Here is a 19040-nt window from a genome sequence, read left to right as displayed (position 1 = left end):
CCCCATGTAGTGCTGTTGATTTTTTTTTACTATCTTCCACATGCACACAACTTTTTGGCAGTGTGTGATTTACGTCTCATTAGAATGCAAACCATTCCAGGACAGTTAAAATTTATTTTCTTGTCAAAATTTATTTTCTTGTCAAGTGAATTATCTAGACATAGTGCAGAATATGTTGCTTGTATTTTTTCTTTGAGCTGAAATATTTTATGTGCTGCTGCACCGATAACCGAAGTCGTTCACTCTTTGTCTGTTGCTGAAGCTCACGTACAGCATAGCGTGAAAGAGTACAGGAATAAGATTCAAATTTGTGTTTAGTAGATATAACTCAAAGGCCTTGAAAGCAGCACAACATCTAGTCTATAAGATCAGCTAGTACTGAGGCGCGGTATAGTCTGTGCTGATGCTGAATGCCGGCAACAGCTAGCGTAATGGCGAATCAGTGCGTTTTATTGGCTAGCGCGATCAATCTCTCCCACCTCTGCTATCGCTTGAACACGTTGGGTTTCTTTTCATCACATAAAAAAAACTGCGGAAATAATGATGCTACGCGTGTGTTTCCAATCATAGATAAAAGTTTACAGGATGTGGATTCACCAGATATATTCGATCGTTTCTGCGTTTGCTAGCCAAACGTAACCACTGGTGTTCGTTCAAGTGACACACGTTCTGTTGCGTTCTTTGCATTTGAGTACCTTGCGTTTCTTGACTGCGCAGGAGTTTTTTCGCGGACACTCGTCAATTAAAATTTTGCTTGTCAGATGTGTGCTCAAGCGTGCATGTATGCTTGTGCACTTGTATGTGTATATGTAGGACCATGGAATGAAATCCCGTGCGCGAGATGTGTTTAGGATCTGTGCATGGATATATCTGTGCACTGATGTGTCAATCACTTTTCAATCATCCTAATGTGACGAGATCAGAAAAACAAATCCTGTCTCCACCGGGAATTGAACCACTAGCCTAGCGCTATGACCTGGATTGCGAAACTCTTATCATATATAATTCTCCTTGTCTACAGTGAGGATGATAGCGACGAGAATGCCGTTGCAATTAGTAATAATGACAATGATGACTATCAATGGTAATGACGCTGCATTTAGTTGATAACGATAATGATGCGTGATGCATCGTATGCAGCAGCATTAATCCCGCTTTTGCAAATTTCTGCAGTATAGATTCCACGTGCTGTCGGAATGTTTTCAACCCTTGGATAAAGTTTGGAACACTAGCTGTGTAAGCTACGTCCATGCTAGTGATCGACATCCGGCCCTGTAGTCTGTAGGAATTGTCTCGAAGATATTGTATACAGAATTTTACATAACAATCGTGCCTCGTTATAAATAAGAGTTCTCTACCAAAATTGTCAAATTTAATTTCAGGTAGTCCACAACCATTAGTGAATCACCAAAAATTTATTCAGAAAAACATATAGTACATTTTCCGTGATGGGCGCTTTTGTGCATTTTGTGTGGTCAGCTAAGTCAAACAATTTTAGGACAATGTATACATTAATCCCAATAAAAATTATATATATGGTCTCCCAAAAACATATGGCATATGAATATCTTCTACAGTTGAACGTAAACTGACGTCCGGGTCAGTGAGAAATTTAGTTGGGACGAAATTAGCCCAAAAACACTGTCAGATTGGGATACATGTACATTAAAAAATGTCTGTCGGTCAGAGCTGCTTTTTTTTAACGCAAGCTTGCCATAAGGCATATTATAGAAACTCATGTAAATTATTTTTGGTAAGGAACCAGAGCAGGCTGCCACTCTTGTTATTGTCAGGGAGCCATTTAAAGAAGTCCTCTTCCCTTGTTGTGGTTAGTCCCGTTTTGCGCAGAATCTGTGTCCTTGATTCCCTTGTCCCTGGACAAGTCCACAGCAGGTGGCGAACATCCACTTCTGCAGCTGCTTCTGCTGTTTTTTTTTTAACGCCGCCACAGCCTGAATTGTGCAATGCTGGCCAGCCATAAAAGCTCGCTGGACAATATTGACCACTCGAAACCAAGATATATACAATGTTAAGATAGCACCGCAGCTGGTGGGATAATATTGGCCAATCTAAGTTAAGATATATTCAGTGCTGACAAGCCATCCCAATTGGCAGAACATTATTGCCTAACCTATGCCATTAGGGTGCAATGCTGGCTAGTCATCACAGTCCGATATAACGCAATATGTATTCATTGTTGGCCGGCCGCCATGATAGGTGGGTCATTATTGGCCAATATATGCCGAGATTCATTTTACGTTAACACAATGATAATGGCCAGGCAAATATTAGCCATGATACGTACAATGCTGGCTAGCCATCAAAGCTCATTAGACAATATTGACCATTGTATGCCAATATACAATGTTGACTAGACAACCATATTGACAGAACAATATTGCCCAACCTATGTCATATGTGCAATGCTGGCCAACCATCAAGGCTCATTAGACAATATCGACCACTAGAAACCAAGATAAATACAATGTTAGAAAATCACCAAAGTTGGTTGGGCATTATTGATCACTGTATGCCTAGATATATTCAATACTGAAAAGCCATTTTTATTGATAGGACAATATTTACCAGTCTATACCATGGTGTGGAAGATATTGGGAAACCACTGCAGCTGGTTGGCCAATAATGACCAGGTTGCTTTATTGTGTATACAATAATGGCTAGCTGTTCAATATGCATGAGATTATTGACTACTGTTAGCCGGTTGAATGCCAATAATGGATGTTCATTGGGCCAATAGTGGATATGTTATAGCATGGCTGTAACATTATTGGTAGCTCATTGGGCCACTTGTGGGCCAGTAATCCCCAATCAATCCCCATTATTGGGCCAATGTCATGTACTGCCTGGGTGAGTTCCCGGTTGTCTAAGTCGGTTCAGCCATTATTAAGCTGCTTCCACTGTATTTGGAGCAATTCTTAAATGTATCATGAATGCTGCTACCTTTTTATGGCCCTCTTGTGACAATTCTAGGGAAAAAAATTGTAGCTTAACTCAACTGAGCCAGTTTATACAGAGTGAAAGCTGGATTAAACATTGTGTAGGTGCTAAAGTGGCAAGGGCTACAACAGCGTGCACAACGGATACACTTGGTTGCAAGAGAACCCTCGCCGCAAGTGGTGCGCCCCCTTTGGGTTCCCAGCCCCTAGGGCCAAGAGCAGCCACCATCGCCCGCAGTCCATCTCGAATTGTCTAGGTAGCAAGTGCTGCCCTTTTATCTGGCAAAGGCGAATCACTGGGTGAACCATGTGAAACAATTGGCGAGAGCAAGCAATTGGAACAGTGACGGACACGAATGCGCAGCTCACAACTGTGGTGACGGCTAGTCACGTGATGCAGTGGGCAGTGTGACTGTCAGTTTAGCGGGGGACATAAGTGTGCAGCGCACAGCCGTGAAAGTGGTGCCGCCTCCTATTCGAGGTCATTTCCAAACGCTATTTGACCTTCAGCTCTACCTGCATGCTCCAAGAGTTTTTTACGGGGCGTAAAAATTTTGCTACAGTTGGCCTCTCGTGATTCATATCTCCATCTTTTCTAACATAATGAAACTGTGTATGGCCTTGGCTGTTGAGGGTACCCTTGTTTGCGGTGTCGCCATATGCCATATGTCTACTTTAGGCTTGCATGCCTGGCTTTAGGGAATCCAGTCACATTGTGCGGGATGTCATCAGCTCTTACAATAAGAACTGTTAGGCTTGTGTGGGTGGCTGCACACTGTGGAGCCAGGTTGAGTGCTGCTTCTGTTCGCAGTCGACTGACTTCCTTTGTGTGTACCCGGGAAGGTGATTGGGAAACTTGATTTCCATCTCTGCAGTGCGCAGTCTGCGGATGGAGGTGGAGAGAACTACCCGCAAAGTTGCGAGGGACAGGGAAATTACAGAAGCTGCAGTGGTATGTTGGCCATCTTCCTCGCTTTTTCGGATGTCGTGTTCAAGGCCTGTGCTCGCACAGGTCATATGCAGTGCTGTGCTTTGGCACACTTTGCTTTCTTCTCTGGTCCACCTTACCTTGTGTTCATCTCTAGGGCACCGTAAATAAAGGCAAGCTAGAGGACGCAATTTCAGAGAGAGCTTGTGACTGGGCAGTCGCTTCCTTAAAAAAGTAGCAATGCCTTAATCCTCGTTAGGAAAAAACTTACATTCTTTGGATCTTCCTTTCATTTTTTCTTTACCCCGCGAGACAAGCCAAATGTAGGGCACTGTGTTTGTGGTCTGTCTTAGCAGTTTGCAGAACAGAAGGTGTCTGCAAATAAAATTTGCGTGTCTCTTTTGATGCTAGTCGTAACAGTTAAATTTGAGTTATTTTGCTTTTCTATTGTCAAGTGCGAAAGCAATAATCGACAGCGTTTTGGTCTTGGGCAGTTTGATGAGTACAAAAGATATTTAAACCATGAATGAATAAATTGAATTAATTAATCATGAATAACATGAGTAAAAAAGGTCCAGGGTAGAATGAGAGAAAGAAGATGGCTACACAGTATGAAAGAGCACTGAACAAGGGTATAGGGGTAGCCTCAGTTCACCAGCCGAACCACTGTTTCTACAAGGGGACCTCGGCTGAGGCCAGACATGTCCCCGTGTCGAAACGTTGGCTTGGCCTGCGAACGAAGCTTCCCCCTTCTACCCTTGCTCAGTGCTCTTTCATAATGAGTAAAGGGAAGGCATTCAAACATTTCCTTTCACATTTGAGAGCTGCAAATGGACACTAGCTTGCTATGCTGAATTACCTATGTTGACTGCTGTTTTGTTTGTTGTTTGTCGATCTGAAGGGGCTGTAGAATTCAACAACCCTAAATGGGTTGAATGTATGAATCTTGCAAGCACTAAAGCACTTCTAGTGCTAGCACTGGGCATAGTAGTAACAGAATTGTTGAAGAAAATTGTGGCGGCGTATCAGGCTTTTCTGCACGGCACTTGGCCATGATGAGCGTTACGTTCATGATGTTGCCTATGGTGGTGGTATGGTTGTAATTGGCAAGCATTTGCTTGAAGGTAGAAAACCAATGCCACAGAAGGTAAACCTCAGAGGGTGTCGTTTTACAGGACCTGACGGCACACGACAGGGTGTAGGCAAAGGCAGGTCTCACCAGAACTTTCTGAACTTTCATGGTCTAAACTGAACTCTGAAATTTTCCTCGACTCGCCCTTCATTAATTTTTCTAACCTGCTCAGCTCTTTCATTAGTGCTGTCTTCTAATGGCTTCCTAAGGCTGTTAAAAAACCTGCTTGTCTTTTTTTAATAGCTAACTAGTTTTGTAGTGAAAGTCTAATCTTGTGCGACGAAAAAAAAAAAAATGTTGTTGTGTTCGCTCGGTTCCGAACATAACTTGAAATGCATTCCGAAACTGATGAAGTTAAGGAACCAAACTTTTGTCGAAGTCTTGTAAACCCTTCCAAAATTTTAATGATCTCAAGTGTTGCATTGCTAAATTTAACGTATATAATGTGCCCCTCGGCTGCATCTCTTACTAATTCATGCTGTAATTTAACACACGAAGTCCTACGTAGAGCTCCCTGATTTTCTAATCACAGGCTACTTGCCTGGTTCAGTCAGAAATAACATAAAATCCGTACTGTCTGCTGCGATCTAAAGCCAGACAAGCAACATACATCGCAATAGGTCTTGAGGCTCATCTGCCCTAAAATAACTTGCTAAAATAAATATGCTGACACTTCCAGTTTTAGACCGATCTTTTACCCAAATGAAGCGAAATGGACGACAACCACTGCTGCATATGCTGATCGAGTTGGCTCTTTGTCGCAGCAAAGGATTGATTTTTAGTTAATTTTGACGGAATCAAGCAAACCTCTCATCCGCAGTAGAACCCCTTTGTAGTAAAGTCACTGGGACTGGCAAAAATGTTTACTATATCAGTGGCTGGTGATAACATGATCCTGAAGTTGCCGTTTGGTAACTAAATGGCTACACGTCTTGTTGCTTAATGAAAACAACACTCTCAAATACCTTTCATCTCTCTTTTATCGTCTCTTCGTCCCATTTTTTCAGTTAAGAGTTTTGTTTACATCCTGTGGAAGTACTTCTTAAGCATGAGGGCAATGTGGATACAAATACAACTGCGTTTGATTTCATATGAAAACCAAAGCGTTGCATGAACATAGCATCATCATCTGCTGTTTCTATCAGTAAGAAGGCAATAGATTAGAAATGCGCGCAGCAGTCAAGTACTGCAAAACTGCACATGTTGTACCTCTAGTTCTTGCCACTGCTGCCTTGTGCTGCACAGTGCTGTAAATGTTTGATCGTTTCTTCCCTTCCCTATTTCTCGCTGCACTTTTACTCTCTTTTACTTTCTGAACGGACCGCGCTGCCTTCTTTCCATGCTTGTAGACAAGTTTACTTTTCTTTTTTCCCCATTTGCTGCATGCTTTGCCTCATGGCTCCAAGGCCAACCTAAATTTGGCTTCTCCCGAGTCCTGAGTGCTACTAAGCCCAGTGGTAAAGCCATTTAAAAGTACACTCGGTGGTGGGTTTTTTTTTTTTTTTTTTTTTCCAAAAACAAATTTCTTCGCGATTCTAGGTAGCACGCGTACGGCGATTTCATTTCGTGGGAAGGCGTCGTCGCGCTAGATGAACTTTACTATAACCGACTTTTATCAAAAATGTCTTTACTATAAAGGGGAAAAATGTACGGTCATCTATGGAAGGTGAATTGGGACTTCGTTTTCACTTTACTATATCCGAGTTTACTATAGCGGGATTCGCATTATAGTAAAGGGACCATTTGTTACTACGCCATGCTTAAGGTTCTGTACAAATGAAGAAGTTGCAAAGCTGAGAGAAGCATTTTACATGTTGCAGTTAGAAGGCAACACTTGATATTGTTAAAAAATTGGGCTGGTGTACACACATTATTGACCGTGCGTTAACAGTTAAGTACTGTTGTAAGTTCTTTACTTCTTTTCTTCTACTCCTGCTCTGTCTCTCATCTTGTTCGCTTTTGCCGTCTTCTTTCTGTGGGCTTGGCCGGTTAACAAGCACACTGCTGTAGAGTGCAATCTTTACGTGCAGGACGAGTGCAAAAAGATGGCCAAACAGCTCAGTCGCCAAGGTATGTCTCTTTCGAAATTACCGCTGTTACGGCTGCTGCAGTTTGTTTTTGTTTGTTTACTTGTTTGTTTGTTTACAGGGCTCCTGACCAAGGAACTGGAAGAGGAGCTTGCCTCCATCATCGCAGACTTCTCAGCAGAGCAGCTCAAGACCGGAGAAGGTGGGGTACATTTGCAGCTTCTGCTTCTGTCAGGGGTGTATGTTTGCATGAGGACAGGCATGCAAACTAAGGAACAATAAAATTTGAAATTTTATTGGATGTGCAAGCCCTTCATTAATTCATATATATATTGCGTGTGTATATGTATATGTATATATATTTGAATTGTGGTGCTGTCGGAGACTCTTGAGTGTTCCTTGGACTGCCAGAAGATAATATCAGTCAATATTGTCGACAATAATCCCTGACTGTTCATTGGAGGGTCAAATTCTAAAGTTAAAGCTCAGCTATTTTGGTCATTTGATGAGAAGAAAGGAGTCGCTGGAGAAAACTTTGATGCTGGGAGAGATTGAGGGTCACAGGAGAAGGGGTGCGCAGCGAACGCGATGGTTAGATGGCATCCTCGAGGCGCTGCAGATGAAGCTATGTGGTATTAGGAGGACAATGGGAGACCGGAAAGCTTGGCCTGATGTGGTCCATAGGGTCACGGTCGGACACAACTTAACGACTGAACTGAACTGATACTGCGTATCCCAGCTAACTTGAACCCAGGGATAAAAAAAATTAAATGATTGAGATAACCCGGAGAAGTGAGTTGCATACAGCTGCCAGCTGTCTTGCACACCACTGGCAATTTTTTGTTTCAGAAATAATTTATTAGTTACTTAGGTTAATTTTTCTACTTTACTTAAGGTGGAGTCACACGGCGGACCAAATCGCGAATCGCCCTCACGATTCACTGTGACGTGGCCCTACGTCAGTGATTTCCGCTGCTTCGCTTCAGTCCGCGAGCAGCAATTTGCGATAAGGCCACGAGTCCTTTTCACAATTCGGTTCCTTCACAGACAAGATTTTTTATTTATTTCTCTCTCGGAACGCTTTCTAGCTATGCTCCCGATGCCCAAGCACAGACAACGTAACATACATTGCACTAAAACGCTGGAGGAAAGTGAGAAGCGGCTTCAAACGACTGACAGCAGTCGTTTCTATTTTGGAGTCGAACTAGCCTGTTTTTGCCTTCATTCGCAGTACATGGTTTTCACAGAAATTACAGTGGCAGGCTCTTGCACTGCGCGATACCGAATGCGTGAGTTTTGTGGCTGCACAGAACAGTTGCTTGAATGTATTCATCGCTTTCCTTAAGCGTTTTGGTGCGCTTACAGTTACGCTGCATAAGCTTTGGCATTTGGCACATACCTGGAGTATAGGGGCAGCAGTCCGAATGGTTGAAAGCAGCATGTTCATGCAGCTCTCACAGAGTAAGCGCGATTGCTTGCACTGCAAAGTACTGCCTGCGTAGTATGCCACATCGAGCGTAACAGTCACTACAACAATACTTTGGCAAAACGGCGCAGCAGCAGTAGCTGCAGGTCGCCGCACTCCGCGCATTTACCCACTGTCCATACATCGTTCATACTAGGCTACCCTCTATAACAGCGCGCCAGAACAAGGCTCTCCTCTCATGCAGTGCTCTGGGAGCAAGAGTAAGTCCGCTTTGCCGTCTGCTATTCTCTCCCACCGTGTGAATGCTCGCTGCAGACGAGCGGACCCCGGATCAGAGGTCACATGACCGATCGCTTCGCGATTCGGTCCGTCGTGTGAATCCACCTTTGAAGGGGCAATGACAGGGTCATTCGGTGTATTGCCGTTTTATACTTCTGTGAATAATATACAGATCTATGATTCTGCTCGCGGAATTTTAGTGCCTAGCGCGTGGCACGTATTACAAAAACATAATAGAAATCTGAATTGGGAAACTTCTCCCACTTAGAGCGACCACCATTTTGAAATGCTAGTGTGAAGTGACGAGAGAATAGGCGGCGGAGTGTTGTCTGCAATGTAGGCTGCAATATCAAAGGGCATGTCTCTTTTTCTTTTGTGGACGATTGATACACTGGTCTTTCCTCATGCAGAAGTGCTTGGTGTTACCGCCAGTGGTGGAACTGCTGCGCCAATTGCTCCAAACTGTGCCAAATCAGAAATCCTGCTACATGCTGCTACAAAATAAATTTTTTTGCCTACTTCTGCACCACTTTAGCCCCAAAAGTTTCTGAATAATTCTGCTTACAGCGAAATCGAACTGTCGCGAAACCAAAACTGACGTCTGCTGGCAACACTGCAAGGAAGAAGGAATATTTTTGCAGGTCCTGGGCGGGCAATCACGTGACACAAAATTGACATTTATCTACGTCACTTCTAAGTCTCCTGCCAGTGCTTTTTTCTTTTTTTTTTCCTCAATTTACTAGGAGGGAGGGAGAGGGCGCTGCCAGATATCTCTCAAGTCCAATGCACGGGAAGGGTGAAAGGAGGGTTGGCAGGCTGGTCGTCGAAGGGTCGAAGCACGTTCAAGTGTGACGTCTTCAAGCTGCCCTGGGCGTATTCTTTATTTTTGTGCGTGCATGTGCGCGTGTGTGTGCAAAGAGTGTGCAAGCAGGCTGGCTAACGCAGACCAGCTCCGTCCCCCTTTCAGCCCCCCAGCTCAGCCCTCCTCTTCCTGCGTGACGCCGACCGCGTGTGTTATCTGATTGCCGCGCGCAGTGAGGTATGGGTTGCGATGGCCTGAGTAGCAGCGGAGGGAGCGCTAAGGATTTGACTGCTTCTGTGCGCGCTCCGTGGACTGTGTTGGCCGCTTTTGTACTTTAAGTTCGACCCCTTATGTGGAAAATCTTGTATAATTTCACAGCTTAATTCCATGCGTCAACGTTTACACTCCCTATGGAAGATTATCTCAGTCTTGACAGTTATTTCTTTTCTGCCACTACAAAACTGCATGTGTGTAGGCACGCGCGTGTGCAAATAGCTCATGCGCAAGTACCCAATATATTTGCAGCCCCGCATAAATCATTAAGTACCCTTCGACATTTTCATTACATTGGGGAAAGCATATGCACAATCCCCGCAGTGCGCTGCAAAGAAGCAGACTCACGACTCAGAGTCCCTGCATCGCTTTGATTAACCAGCTGCCCTGCCAAACCACCGGAAGGGAAAGAACGAAAGCGAAGATTGCGAATGCACGGAATCGGCGCTCACTCTACATCCTCCATCCCCGCGCATCGCGCGTTTTGACTGAGCAGCGCCAGCAGCGTGCCTCTCTCAAGAGAAAAAAAGTCTCCCACCCAGGACATGCAAAAATATTCTTCCCCCTTGCCCCCCTATCAGCACGGGTCTTGAAGGAAAAAGGTGCATCGACGTTACCCTAATCTACAGGACAAGGACACCCAGAAAAGAGGTCGGAATCAGGAAAAGGTACAGAAAGAGGCTGGCCAGGATTATGAGCAGCAATGCTGAGCTGCTTTCCACAAAAGGTGTCAAGCCTGAAAGTTTTGCAGTCGTTGAGAGTGGACAACCCCTTCTGAAGAATGGACAGGAAAGGCTCGCAGCTGCACTGTCCAAGCTGGAGTAATCAAGGCATGAAAAGAAATAGTGCCTTAAAGGTGCAGTTTTAAGAAGCGGAAGTTCTGAATTTCTACAGGGAGTTTTTATATTAATACAGCTAGCTACCTCCTTTCCAAGGCTACAGTGTTTATAGGGTTGTTGCATACCTAATTATGCCTTCCCTATGAATAAAAATGGCTTTGTTTTTAGCAAAACCTCCCATTTGCTTAATTTGGGGCTCTTTAAGGAAAGAACAGCACTTCAAACTGCATTTGAGCTTGAAGCTTGTTTTTGCATGGCTGTGGTCGTTATAAACACCTGAGCAATTGGGTTCCAGAAATAAAACAAGCCTCCTTTATTTAAACGTCTCAAGATTTGAAATTACGCTACAAAACATTGTTTTGTTTTTTTTTCTGCTACAAAACCTCACATATTTGCTACAAAATGCCATTTTTCCTGCTACAAAATTTGAAATTTCTGCGACAAAAGCTGCTACAAGATGCCAGTTGCAAGTTCTACCACTGTACTGCCCAAAAGCGATATAGGGTAAGGTATGTTTTCCTTCTGCATAAGGCATGGTCACAGTCAGTGGGCTGCGCGGTTAGGTTCCTTAGCTTATCGACACGCTATTTGTCGTGTTGCACCAGCGACGACACGAGCACGACCAACGGTCGCCTTTCACCGTAGTGTGGGGCTTTCGGCCCCGCAACGCGAAAGGAACTGATCAGCAGATGGTCACCCGATATGTTTTGGTGAAATCGGAGGCCAAGCAAGAACTTGACGCCCAATGAGTTAACGGCCTGAACAGATTCGCAAGTCTGTAGCTGAACCATTTTGGAAAAAGGAAAACAAGAAGCTACACTTTATATGTATCCCCTTCTCATCAGCAATGACCTTGGCCAGAAATGTCGGTCAGCGCCATACTGCCCGCCCTTTCCGCGACAAGTAGGCCTAGCACGAGTATGCGTGGTTCAGGTCTACAGTTTTGGCGTTTCCGGAGCGCTGATTCATAAGCTTTAGTCGTTGCTTATGGCCATCGAGTATAGTCGCGATACTGATGCTGTACTCTTGAGTAATAGTCGACGCAGGCGTGCAAGGCTCGCACATCGTAGATTGGCGATCGATATAGTCGCGCAGTAGGCATCGCGAGCAGTGTGTGGCTCCACGCGGCCAGCACCGTCTCCTGTAGTGCTGCACGCGCCGTGAGAAGTCTGCAGAGGCACGCAGCCTGCACGTTGCCGATGCAGTGATCGCCTGTCGCACTGTATACACGCCGCTAGTGACGAGCTGGAACCGCGTGACTGTAATAAACCGTATCGCCGTAAACAGATCTGCGCTACTGCCTTTCCCATGCTCTGCATACTTATTTTTGTTCATTTTGATGATACGAATGTTTTGATAATAACGAATGATTATTTCAGACTGATTACCGCACAAAAATCATCGATGCCTTCTTTGGTGCCGGGTGGTTAACTTCCTTGCTATGTGCCCGACTATGCGCATGGAATGAGAGTTGTTGCTGTTTTAGCACTTTATTTAAAATTACCGAATTGCCTAAAAAATGCTGGTTTGTTGCAAGAAGCAAAGATGCAAGGACACATCTCTGTGTCTCTTCCTGTCATCGTTTCTTTTTTTTTTTTTTAATTGAGTGGGAGGACATGTGGCTATGTTTGTCTTTTTTGCAGGTTTTGCAGTTGACAGCGGCAGTGAAGTGCAGGCTAGTGATGAAATAGGCCCAGTTAGTTCTCGACTGAAAGAGCTGTTGGTCACTGATGAGTACAGTGCGCCAGAGCCGAACCTGGAGCGGTGCTTATCCGTTGTGGCTGAGATGAAGGTTCCACGTGCACTGTCTCCATTCTCTCCATCACCGGTGCCATTGCAGCCAGTTGGTGAACCACTAGCACCTAAAGAACCGCTGCAGCCAATACATCCTTCTGAGTTGGCGCAGTCAATGCCTGTGATGGATCCGATGCTGCCGAGACAAGGGCCAGGAAATGAGTTCAGGGCTCCTTTGCCACGTACGTATGGTGGACCTCTGCCAACAAACTGCGTTCCAAAACATGGAGGGCGACGCCATTTTAGACCTTCTCCGGACAGTAACTTTTGCATTTTACTTGTTGGAATGTTAGGTGCAGATTTTAGGTGTAAACCCACACGTCCAGCTCTCATGTCTGTTAACATCACTGAAGGTGAAACGTCTTCAGTAAAGTCCGGTAGAAACTTGTTTTACTCTAGTTATCTCAAAAGTTTTATTGCGATAGCAATACTGCGCCAGGTTTCGAGCCGTCGCGTGGTCCCGGCGGAGGCTAGCTTGACCTTGAACAGCCGAGCAGGAGAAGGAGCAGCAGAAGAAGACTGGTAGCTTGCGCTCTCGCGTCTTACTCTTAAAGGATGAGCTTAAGTGTTCCCAATAATGTGGCACCTTCCACTGATAGGGCGTGACAGGGGAATAATGTAGCAGGCAAAAGAAGCTTCTGCTGTTACTATCACAATTCAACTAGGGTTAACCAGAGTTAAACCACAACTAATTTTTTTCTTGATGAAATTAGCTTATGTATCTGAAAAATCTTAGTTTACTGATCTTGAAACTTGGTTTGGTTGGAAATTTTTTACCGTTGTTACGACTTGCAAATAGATCAGGGCTTACTCTAGTGGCAGAAGTGCGCCTGTTTGTTTCCTAAAATTTGCAAAATTACTATTCTCCAGTCAATCACTGGATGCACATTACTTCTAAAGAAATAATGCATAATCAAGTATGTATGCTCGAATCTTGATATAACGAACATGAGTAGTATTATGAATTATTGCCCATATCGAAATATTCCTAAATATTTTTACAAAAGCATGCAAGTCTTTTATACTGATCGCAGTTCGACATTTATAAAACTGTTGTATCCAACTTCCTTGTTTTATGTGCTAACTGTTAGGACAGGGCTTCGCCACTCTACATGATTGGCGCTGCAACCTGCATTTGCACCAAGATTGGAACTTTATGACGCGCTAGTGTTCTTATCTCGCACCCATCGACGGCAGCGTAAGTAGCAGCTTGGGCAGTTGTAGCCTTGCAATACTCATCCTGCACTTATGACATCTATCACGGATGTGGGGAAGGCTGAAATAGCTGTCACCCTGACATGCCATATTTTGTATGACAAAGCTGTGCTAAGAGATGTCAGCCTGGCTGTTGTTGCCTATGGCAACGGTGATGCTTTGCTAGGAAGCCAACTTAACTCGTTCATTGTGGTCTCTGGAATTGTCTGAAGTGCTTTCGAAGTTGTGCTAAAACTTTGGAAGGGTCTCTTTTTCTCTTTGAACGGTCATTAACGGAAATTTCTCATTTAAACATGTCAGTCCTCTTGTCAGTGGGGTTCATTGTTAACTATTTTTGTCAGCAGCCTGAGCCAGTGAAAATAAGCGGAGAAAGAATGGTGACCTACGCCATTCCGAAAAAAAAAAAAAAAGAAAAGCTGAATTTTGAAACAAATGTGGAAAGTGGGAGATGGAAGCCAAAAATTCATTTCTGCATTAAGAATAACGCTGCTTTTACTTGAAACCATACCTGCCAAGTTTTACGATTTTATCGTAAAGGGCCCGATTTTCAGTGCTTTCTTACGGGTATCGTAGTGCCCAAATTTTTCTTGATTTGTGTGTTGACTAAAAAAAGGTAGCAGAGTTAGACCGAGTAGACGTGCAAAAATGCGAACCCAGCTGGTTTCGTGCCACGTGCGCTGTCTCATGGCGGGCTGCGCACTTCGCGGCTCATCTTATTTGTTTGCCACATCCCTTGTCGGCGCCTCTACTCCAGTCAGATCATGCCCATTCAATAAAGTATGACTACATCGTCATCGCAATCGTTGACTTTTCGGCTAGCCGAGGCTGTCAAGCTGTTAGTTAGGCTTACTGTGTTGGCAGCGTAGTTGCTGCGAGTGCGATTGTGAAATGTCTACAAGAAGTACTTTCAAGTGTTCATGCCCAAATATTCAACGGATTTTTTGTGCATACAAAATTATAGCAAAGGTGAAAGGTACGCTTTCTGCGCCTACTGCCGTTGATGTAAATATTGCGCATGCCGGTCGTCGGAAAATTCTGCTCCATCTCGGTACATAGAAGAATAAGGATTCAGCGAGTATTGTTGACACCAACGAGAAGATTAGTGGGTATTTTAATTCTGAAGTGGACCAAGTCACCATTCAAGCTGGGTGTCTCTTCACGGCTTTTCTGATCGAGTAGAGGTAACCATTCAGGAGGGCATAGACGAGCAGGGCACTCTGTTGCCAGTCTTCAGGATATTGATCGTACTTTCTAGCATAAGTTCTCAAAAGTTATGTTAGGCATTCTGACATGCAGTAGCGCAGAGTGTGAAAGAGTGTTTAGCAAAGTCAAGAAGACATGCACTAGGTTTTGTTCCTCCATGTCAAAAAAGGGCCTAGAACAACTGTTAATTGTTAAATGCAAGGAGTCTGGAGTTTGTCACAATCAGGTGTTCGACAAGGACGCCCTGCGGAAGGCAAAAGCAGTAACCCCCTCAGTACTGTCCCAGCCGTTCTCTTCAAATTTGGCTTTCTGAAGTTTTGTTTATGTGACTTTTCAAAACTCTAGTTTAGACTGCTCTTGTTTCCATCATTCAAAAGAGATTTTGAGTAATAAAAACATTTTAGTATTTTTCACCGACTCTCAGTATTTTTTGGCATCCTCTATAGTAGATAGAGCACTGTGGGGTTGGCAGGTCTGCGAAACATTCCTGCTGACTGCAACATACACTGCCTGTCATGGCCACTTTGTCTCCTTCTCCTTGCCATAAAGCTTGTGACAAGCTGTCTGGGTACAACTGATGACTTTTAAGGGATTGTTGCTACATTCTGCTTTTGTCTTTAAAAGATTGGTGCAGGTCACTCTAAGCTGCAGGCACTTTTGCATTTTTGTCCACACTCTACTTTGCATAAATGAGAACATAACCGCTGCTTTGGCAGCCAGGCATCTGTGGGCACATGAGCACATTGGTGAATTGGTTAATTTTTGTTTAGGGAGCATTGCTTGAGTTATTGGAGATTTCTTGGGCTTGTTTGGTTTTGCCCTCTGTCACACTGCAAAGGAACAATGTTCAAGTAGAGCAGGGAACAAAACGACAAAGGCACATTTATGCATTATTTGCTTTGTTCCACCGGTATTTAATTGCAGCTCGGCAACCAACTTCTCGGTCACTAGAAACAGTGCGTGCTGTGAGAACAATGTTTATCTCCACTGTGTGGAAATTTTTTTGTTGTGTTGTCGGCAACGTGATGCTTGCGCAAGCCTGCCTCACTGCAAGGCCTATATCACGTTGTAGGTATGAGGTGATGGCATTGTATAAATACATGCTCTTGTGCATCATTTTGATTTTTTTTTTCTTTTCCAGTTCTTAGAGTGAGCATTCTATGTTTCTTCATTTGGCCGCAGCATGGCTAGTAGTAACCATTAATTTCATCTTCTGTTGGTTTATGACAGGCATGCACTACTCAAAACGACAAGACACTGCCTGTCATGCTATAGCACTCAAACACAATGTGGCGGTATAGATTTCTTTTTTAATGGTAATGTAGGCGCAGTGAATAAACAGTTTATATATATATATACTCTACAATATATATATTTATTTATTCTACTAGATCGTGCTGTACGCTCCATGACCCACTTTGTCAGTGCGGTGACGGGACAAGGCGACGTGTATACCACCATCACCACCATCCAATGTTAGCATAGCAGTAGCACTTTGCAGTCTAAGTAGCACAGCTGAGTACTTCCGTTGGGCAGAATGAATAGCATGTCAGCGATTGTGACATCTTTATGTTATGGCAATCTCTCTCTCGGGGATGCAGTGGAGGCTAGCAAAGGATTTCGGTGAGCATGGAGACAACGGTGGAACCTGTCCGCGGTTTTACAAATGCATTTCAGCTAGGGTCAGATTTGAACACTGTAGGACATTTTAGAAGAGCCGCGTGCCATGCCTGACTAGGCACCTTGACGGCAGTGACAGCCTTTTCTTACAGTTCAGTACAAACAAGATCTAGTGGTGAGCATTTTAAATGATCACTTACCCCTGCACTCATTTGTTGTACCATTGACATTTAGTTAACACTGATCATGAATATCCGTATCGCAGTCTGCATTGAGAACTGAGTCTCCTTTTTCTTCATTTCAGCCTGCAAAGCTGGGCTGAATGCGATGAAATGCGGGCCGTCAACATGGTGGCGGCCACCACTACCGAAGAAAAGACGTTTAACTATAGTGTTGGTATGTTGACGCGACTTTCCACCACTTTTTTTTTTGTTGTTGTTGAAATCAGGCGTCCTATGTATTGTAGTATGTCAAAATACACTTATCATCACTGCAATATTGTCTACTGAAGGGCAAGAAAGCCTCACTCTGTAGTCATCAGTTAGCCTTTTCCTTTGTACATGTAGCCTTCGTAAATTTGAGCAGTACTACAACCTCATTAATTCGATCCTGGTCACTATGTAGAAATGCGGATAGTAATTTGAATCGCTTGTTCAGTGCTGGCTAGTGGCCATCTGAGTATATGGCATTGAAGATTTGTGAATTTGGATGCTACTGGGCTGTTATCATCATTCAATAGTAATACAGTAAAAGCTCGTTTTATGGAGCTTATGAGCATGCTGTAAAGAACGGGGGAAGCCTTAAAGCGGTAAAGAAGAAATTGGGCATAGGCAAAAACCAGATGTATGCGATAAGGGACAAGGCGGGCAACGTCATCACTAATGTGGAAAAGATAGTCAAAGTAGCCGAGGAGTTCTATACAGATCTCTACAGTAGCCAAAGTAGTCAGGACCGTAATGAGATTGGCGGTAGGGAAAAACAGTCAGACGTTCCACCAGTGACGTAGGACGAGGTCAAGAAAGCACTAGAAACTATGAAAAGGGGGAAATCAGCTGGAGAGGATCAGATAACTACAGATTTGCTGAAGGACGGGGGGGATATCGTGCTAGAAAAACTGGCCACCCTGTATACGCAGTGCCTGGTGTCATCGACGGTACCGGAACCATGGAAGAATGCAAACATTATCCTCATTCACAAGAAAGGGGACTCTAAGGACCTTAAAAATTACAGACCAATCAGCTTACTGTCTGTTACGTATAAGGTATTTACTAAGGTAATCGCTAATAGAATCAGGACAACCTTAGACTGCAATCAAGCAAAGGATCAAGCAGGGTTTCGGAAACGGTACTCTACTATCGATCATATCCATACCATCAATCAGGTGATAGAAAAATGCTCGGAATATAACCAGCCCTTATACATAGCATTCATTGATTACGAAAAAGCATTTGACTCAGTTGAAACCTCGGCGGTGATGCAGGCATTGCGAAATCAGGGGGTAGACGAGCCGTACGTGAAAGTGCTGGAAGATATATACAGTGGCTGCACAGCAACCATAGTTCTGCATAAAGAAAGTAACAAAATTCCCATAAAGAAAGGTGTTAGGCAAGGAGACACAATCTCCCCAGTACTATTCACAGCTTGTTTAGAGGAAGTATTCAGAGACTTGGAATGGGAGCAGTTAGGGATAAGGGTAGATGGAGAATACCTCAGTAATCTGCGATTTGCTGATGACATTGCCTTGCTAAGCAACTCGGGGGATGAACTGCAAATAATGATTGATGACCTAGACAGAAAAAGTAGAAAGGTAGGCTTGAAAATCAATATGCAGAAGACTAAGGTAATGTTCAACAGCCTCGGGAAGGAACAGCAGTTTACATTAGGTAGCGAAATACTGGAGGTAGTAGGTGAATATGTCTACTTAGGACAGGTAGTAACCGCAGATCCGGACCATGAAAAGGAAATAACAAGAAGAATAAGATTGGGATGGAGCGCATTTGGCAAGCACTCGCAGATTATGACTAGCAGCTTACCGGTATCGCTCAAGAGGAAAGTATACAACAGTTGCATCTTGCCTGTACTCACCTATGGGGCTGAAACGTGGAGGCTAACCAAGAGAGTTCTATTTAAGTTGAGGACTACCCAGAGGGCTATGGAACGAAAAATGGTAGGGGTAACATTAAGAGATAGAAAGCGTGCAGAGTGGGTCCGAGAAATAACTCAAGTTACCGACATTCTAGTGGAAATTAAGAAGAAGAAATGGACATGGGCAGGACATGTAGTGCGAAGAGAGGATAACCGATGGTCGCTGAGGGTAACAAACTGGATTCCAAGGGAAGGAGAGCGTAGCAGGGGGCGGCAGAAAGTTAGGTGGGCGGATGAGATTAAGAAGTTAGCAGGGGTCAAGTGGATGCAGCTAGCACAGACCCGGGTTAAGTGGAGAAATATGGGAGAGGCCTTCGCCCTGCAGTGGGTATAATCAGGCTGATGATGAAAAGCTCGTTAATTCGAACTTCACAAGACTGGGGGAAAAGTTGAAATTATC

General features: G+C 44.1%; 1 protein-coding gene across 2 annotated transcripts in view; it reads left to right on the top strand.

Moving 5' to 3' along the window:
* LOC146207833 (uncharacterized) overlaps positions 1–19040 on the top strand; it is a 59096-nt gene that overhangs the window by 24073 nt on the left and 15983 nt on the right. The window contains exons 8-12 of one of the 2 annotated variants that reach the window (XM_084590775.1): positions 3833–3909; positions 7048–7087; positions 7166–7246; positions 12316–12639; positions 16800–16891. In XM_084590775.1, the coding sequence (XP_084446901.1) occupies positions 3833–3909; positions 7048–7087; positions 7166–7246; positions 12316–12639; positions 16800–16891 (614 nt within the window). Of the gene's footprint in view, positions 1–3832; positions 3910–7047; positions 7088–7165; positions 7247–12306; positions 12640–16799; positions 16892–19040 lie in introns of both variants that reach the window. The other variant, XM_084590770.1, reaches the window with a different exon arrangement.

Source organism: Amblyomma maculatum, chromosome 1, assembly GCF_055883805.1.
Source record: "Amblyomma maculatum isolate TAMU_Amacu chromosome 1, ASM5588380v1, whole genome shotgun sequence".
Lineage (NCBI taxonomy): Eukaryota > Metazoa > Arthropoda > Arachnida > Ixodida > Ixodidae > Amblyomma > Amblyomma maculatum.
Note: the sequence above shows the minus strand (reverse complement) of the source record. Positions and strands in the feature narration are given on the sequence as shown.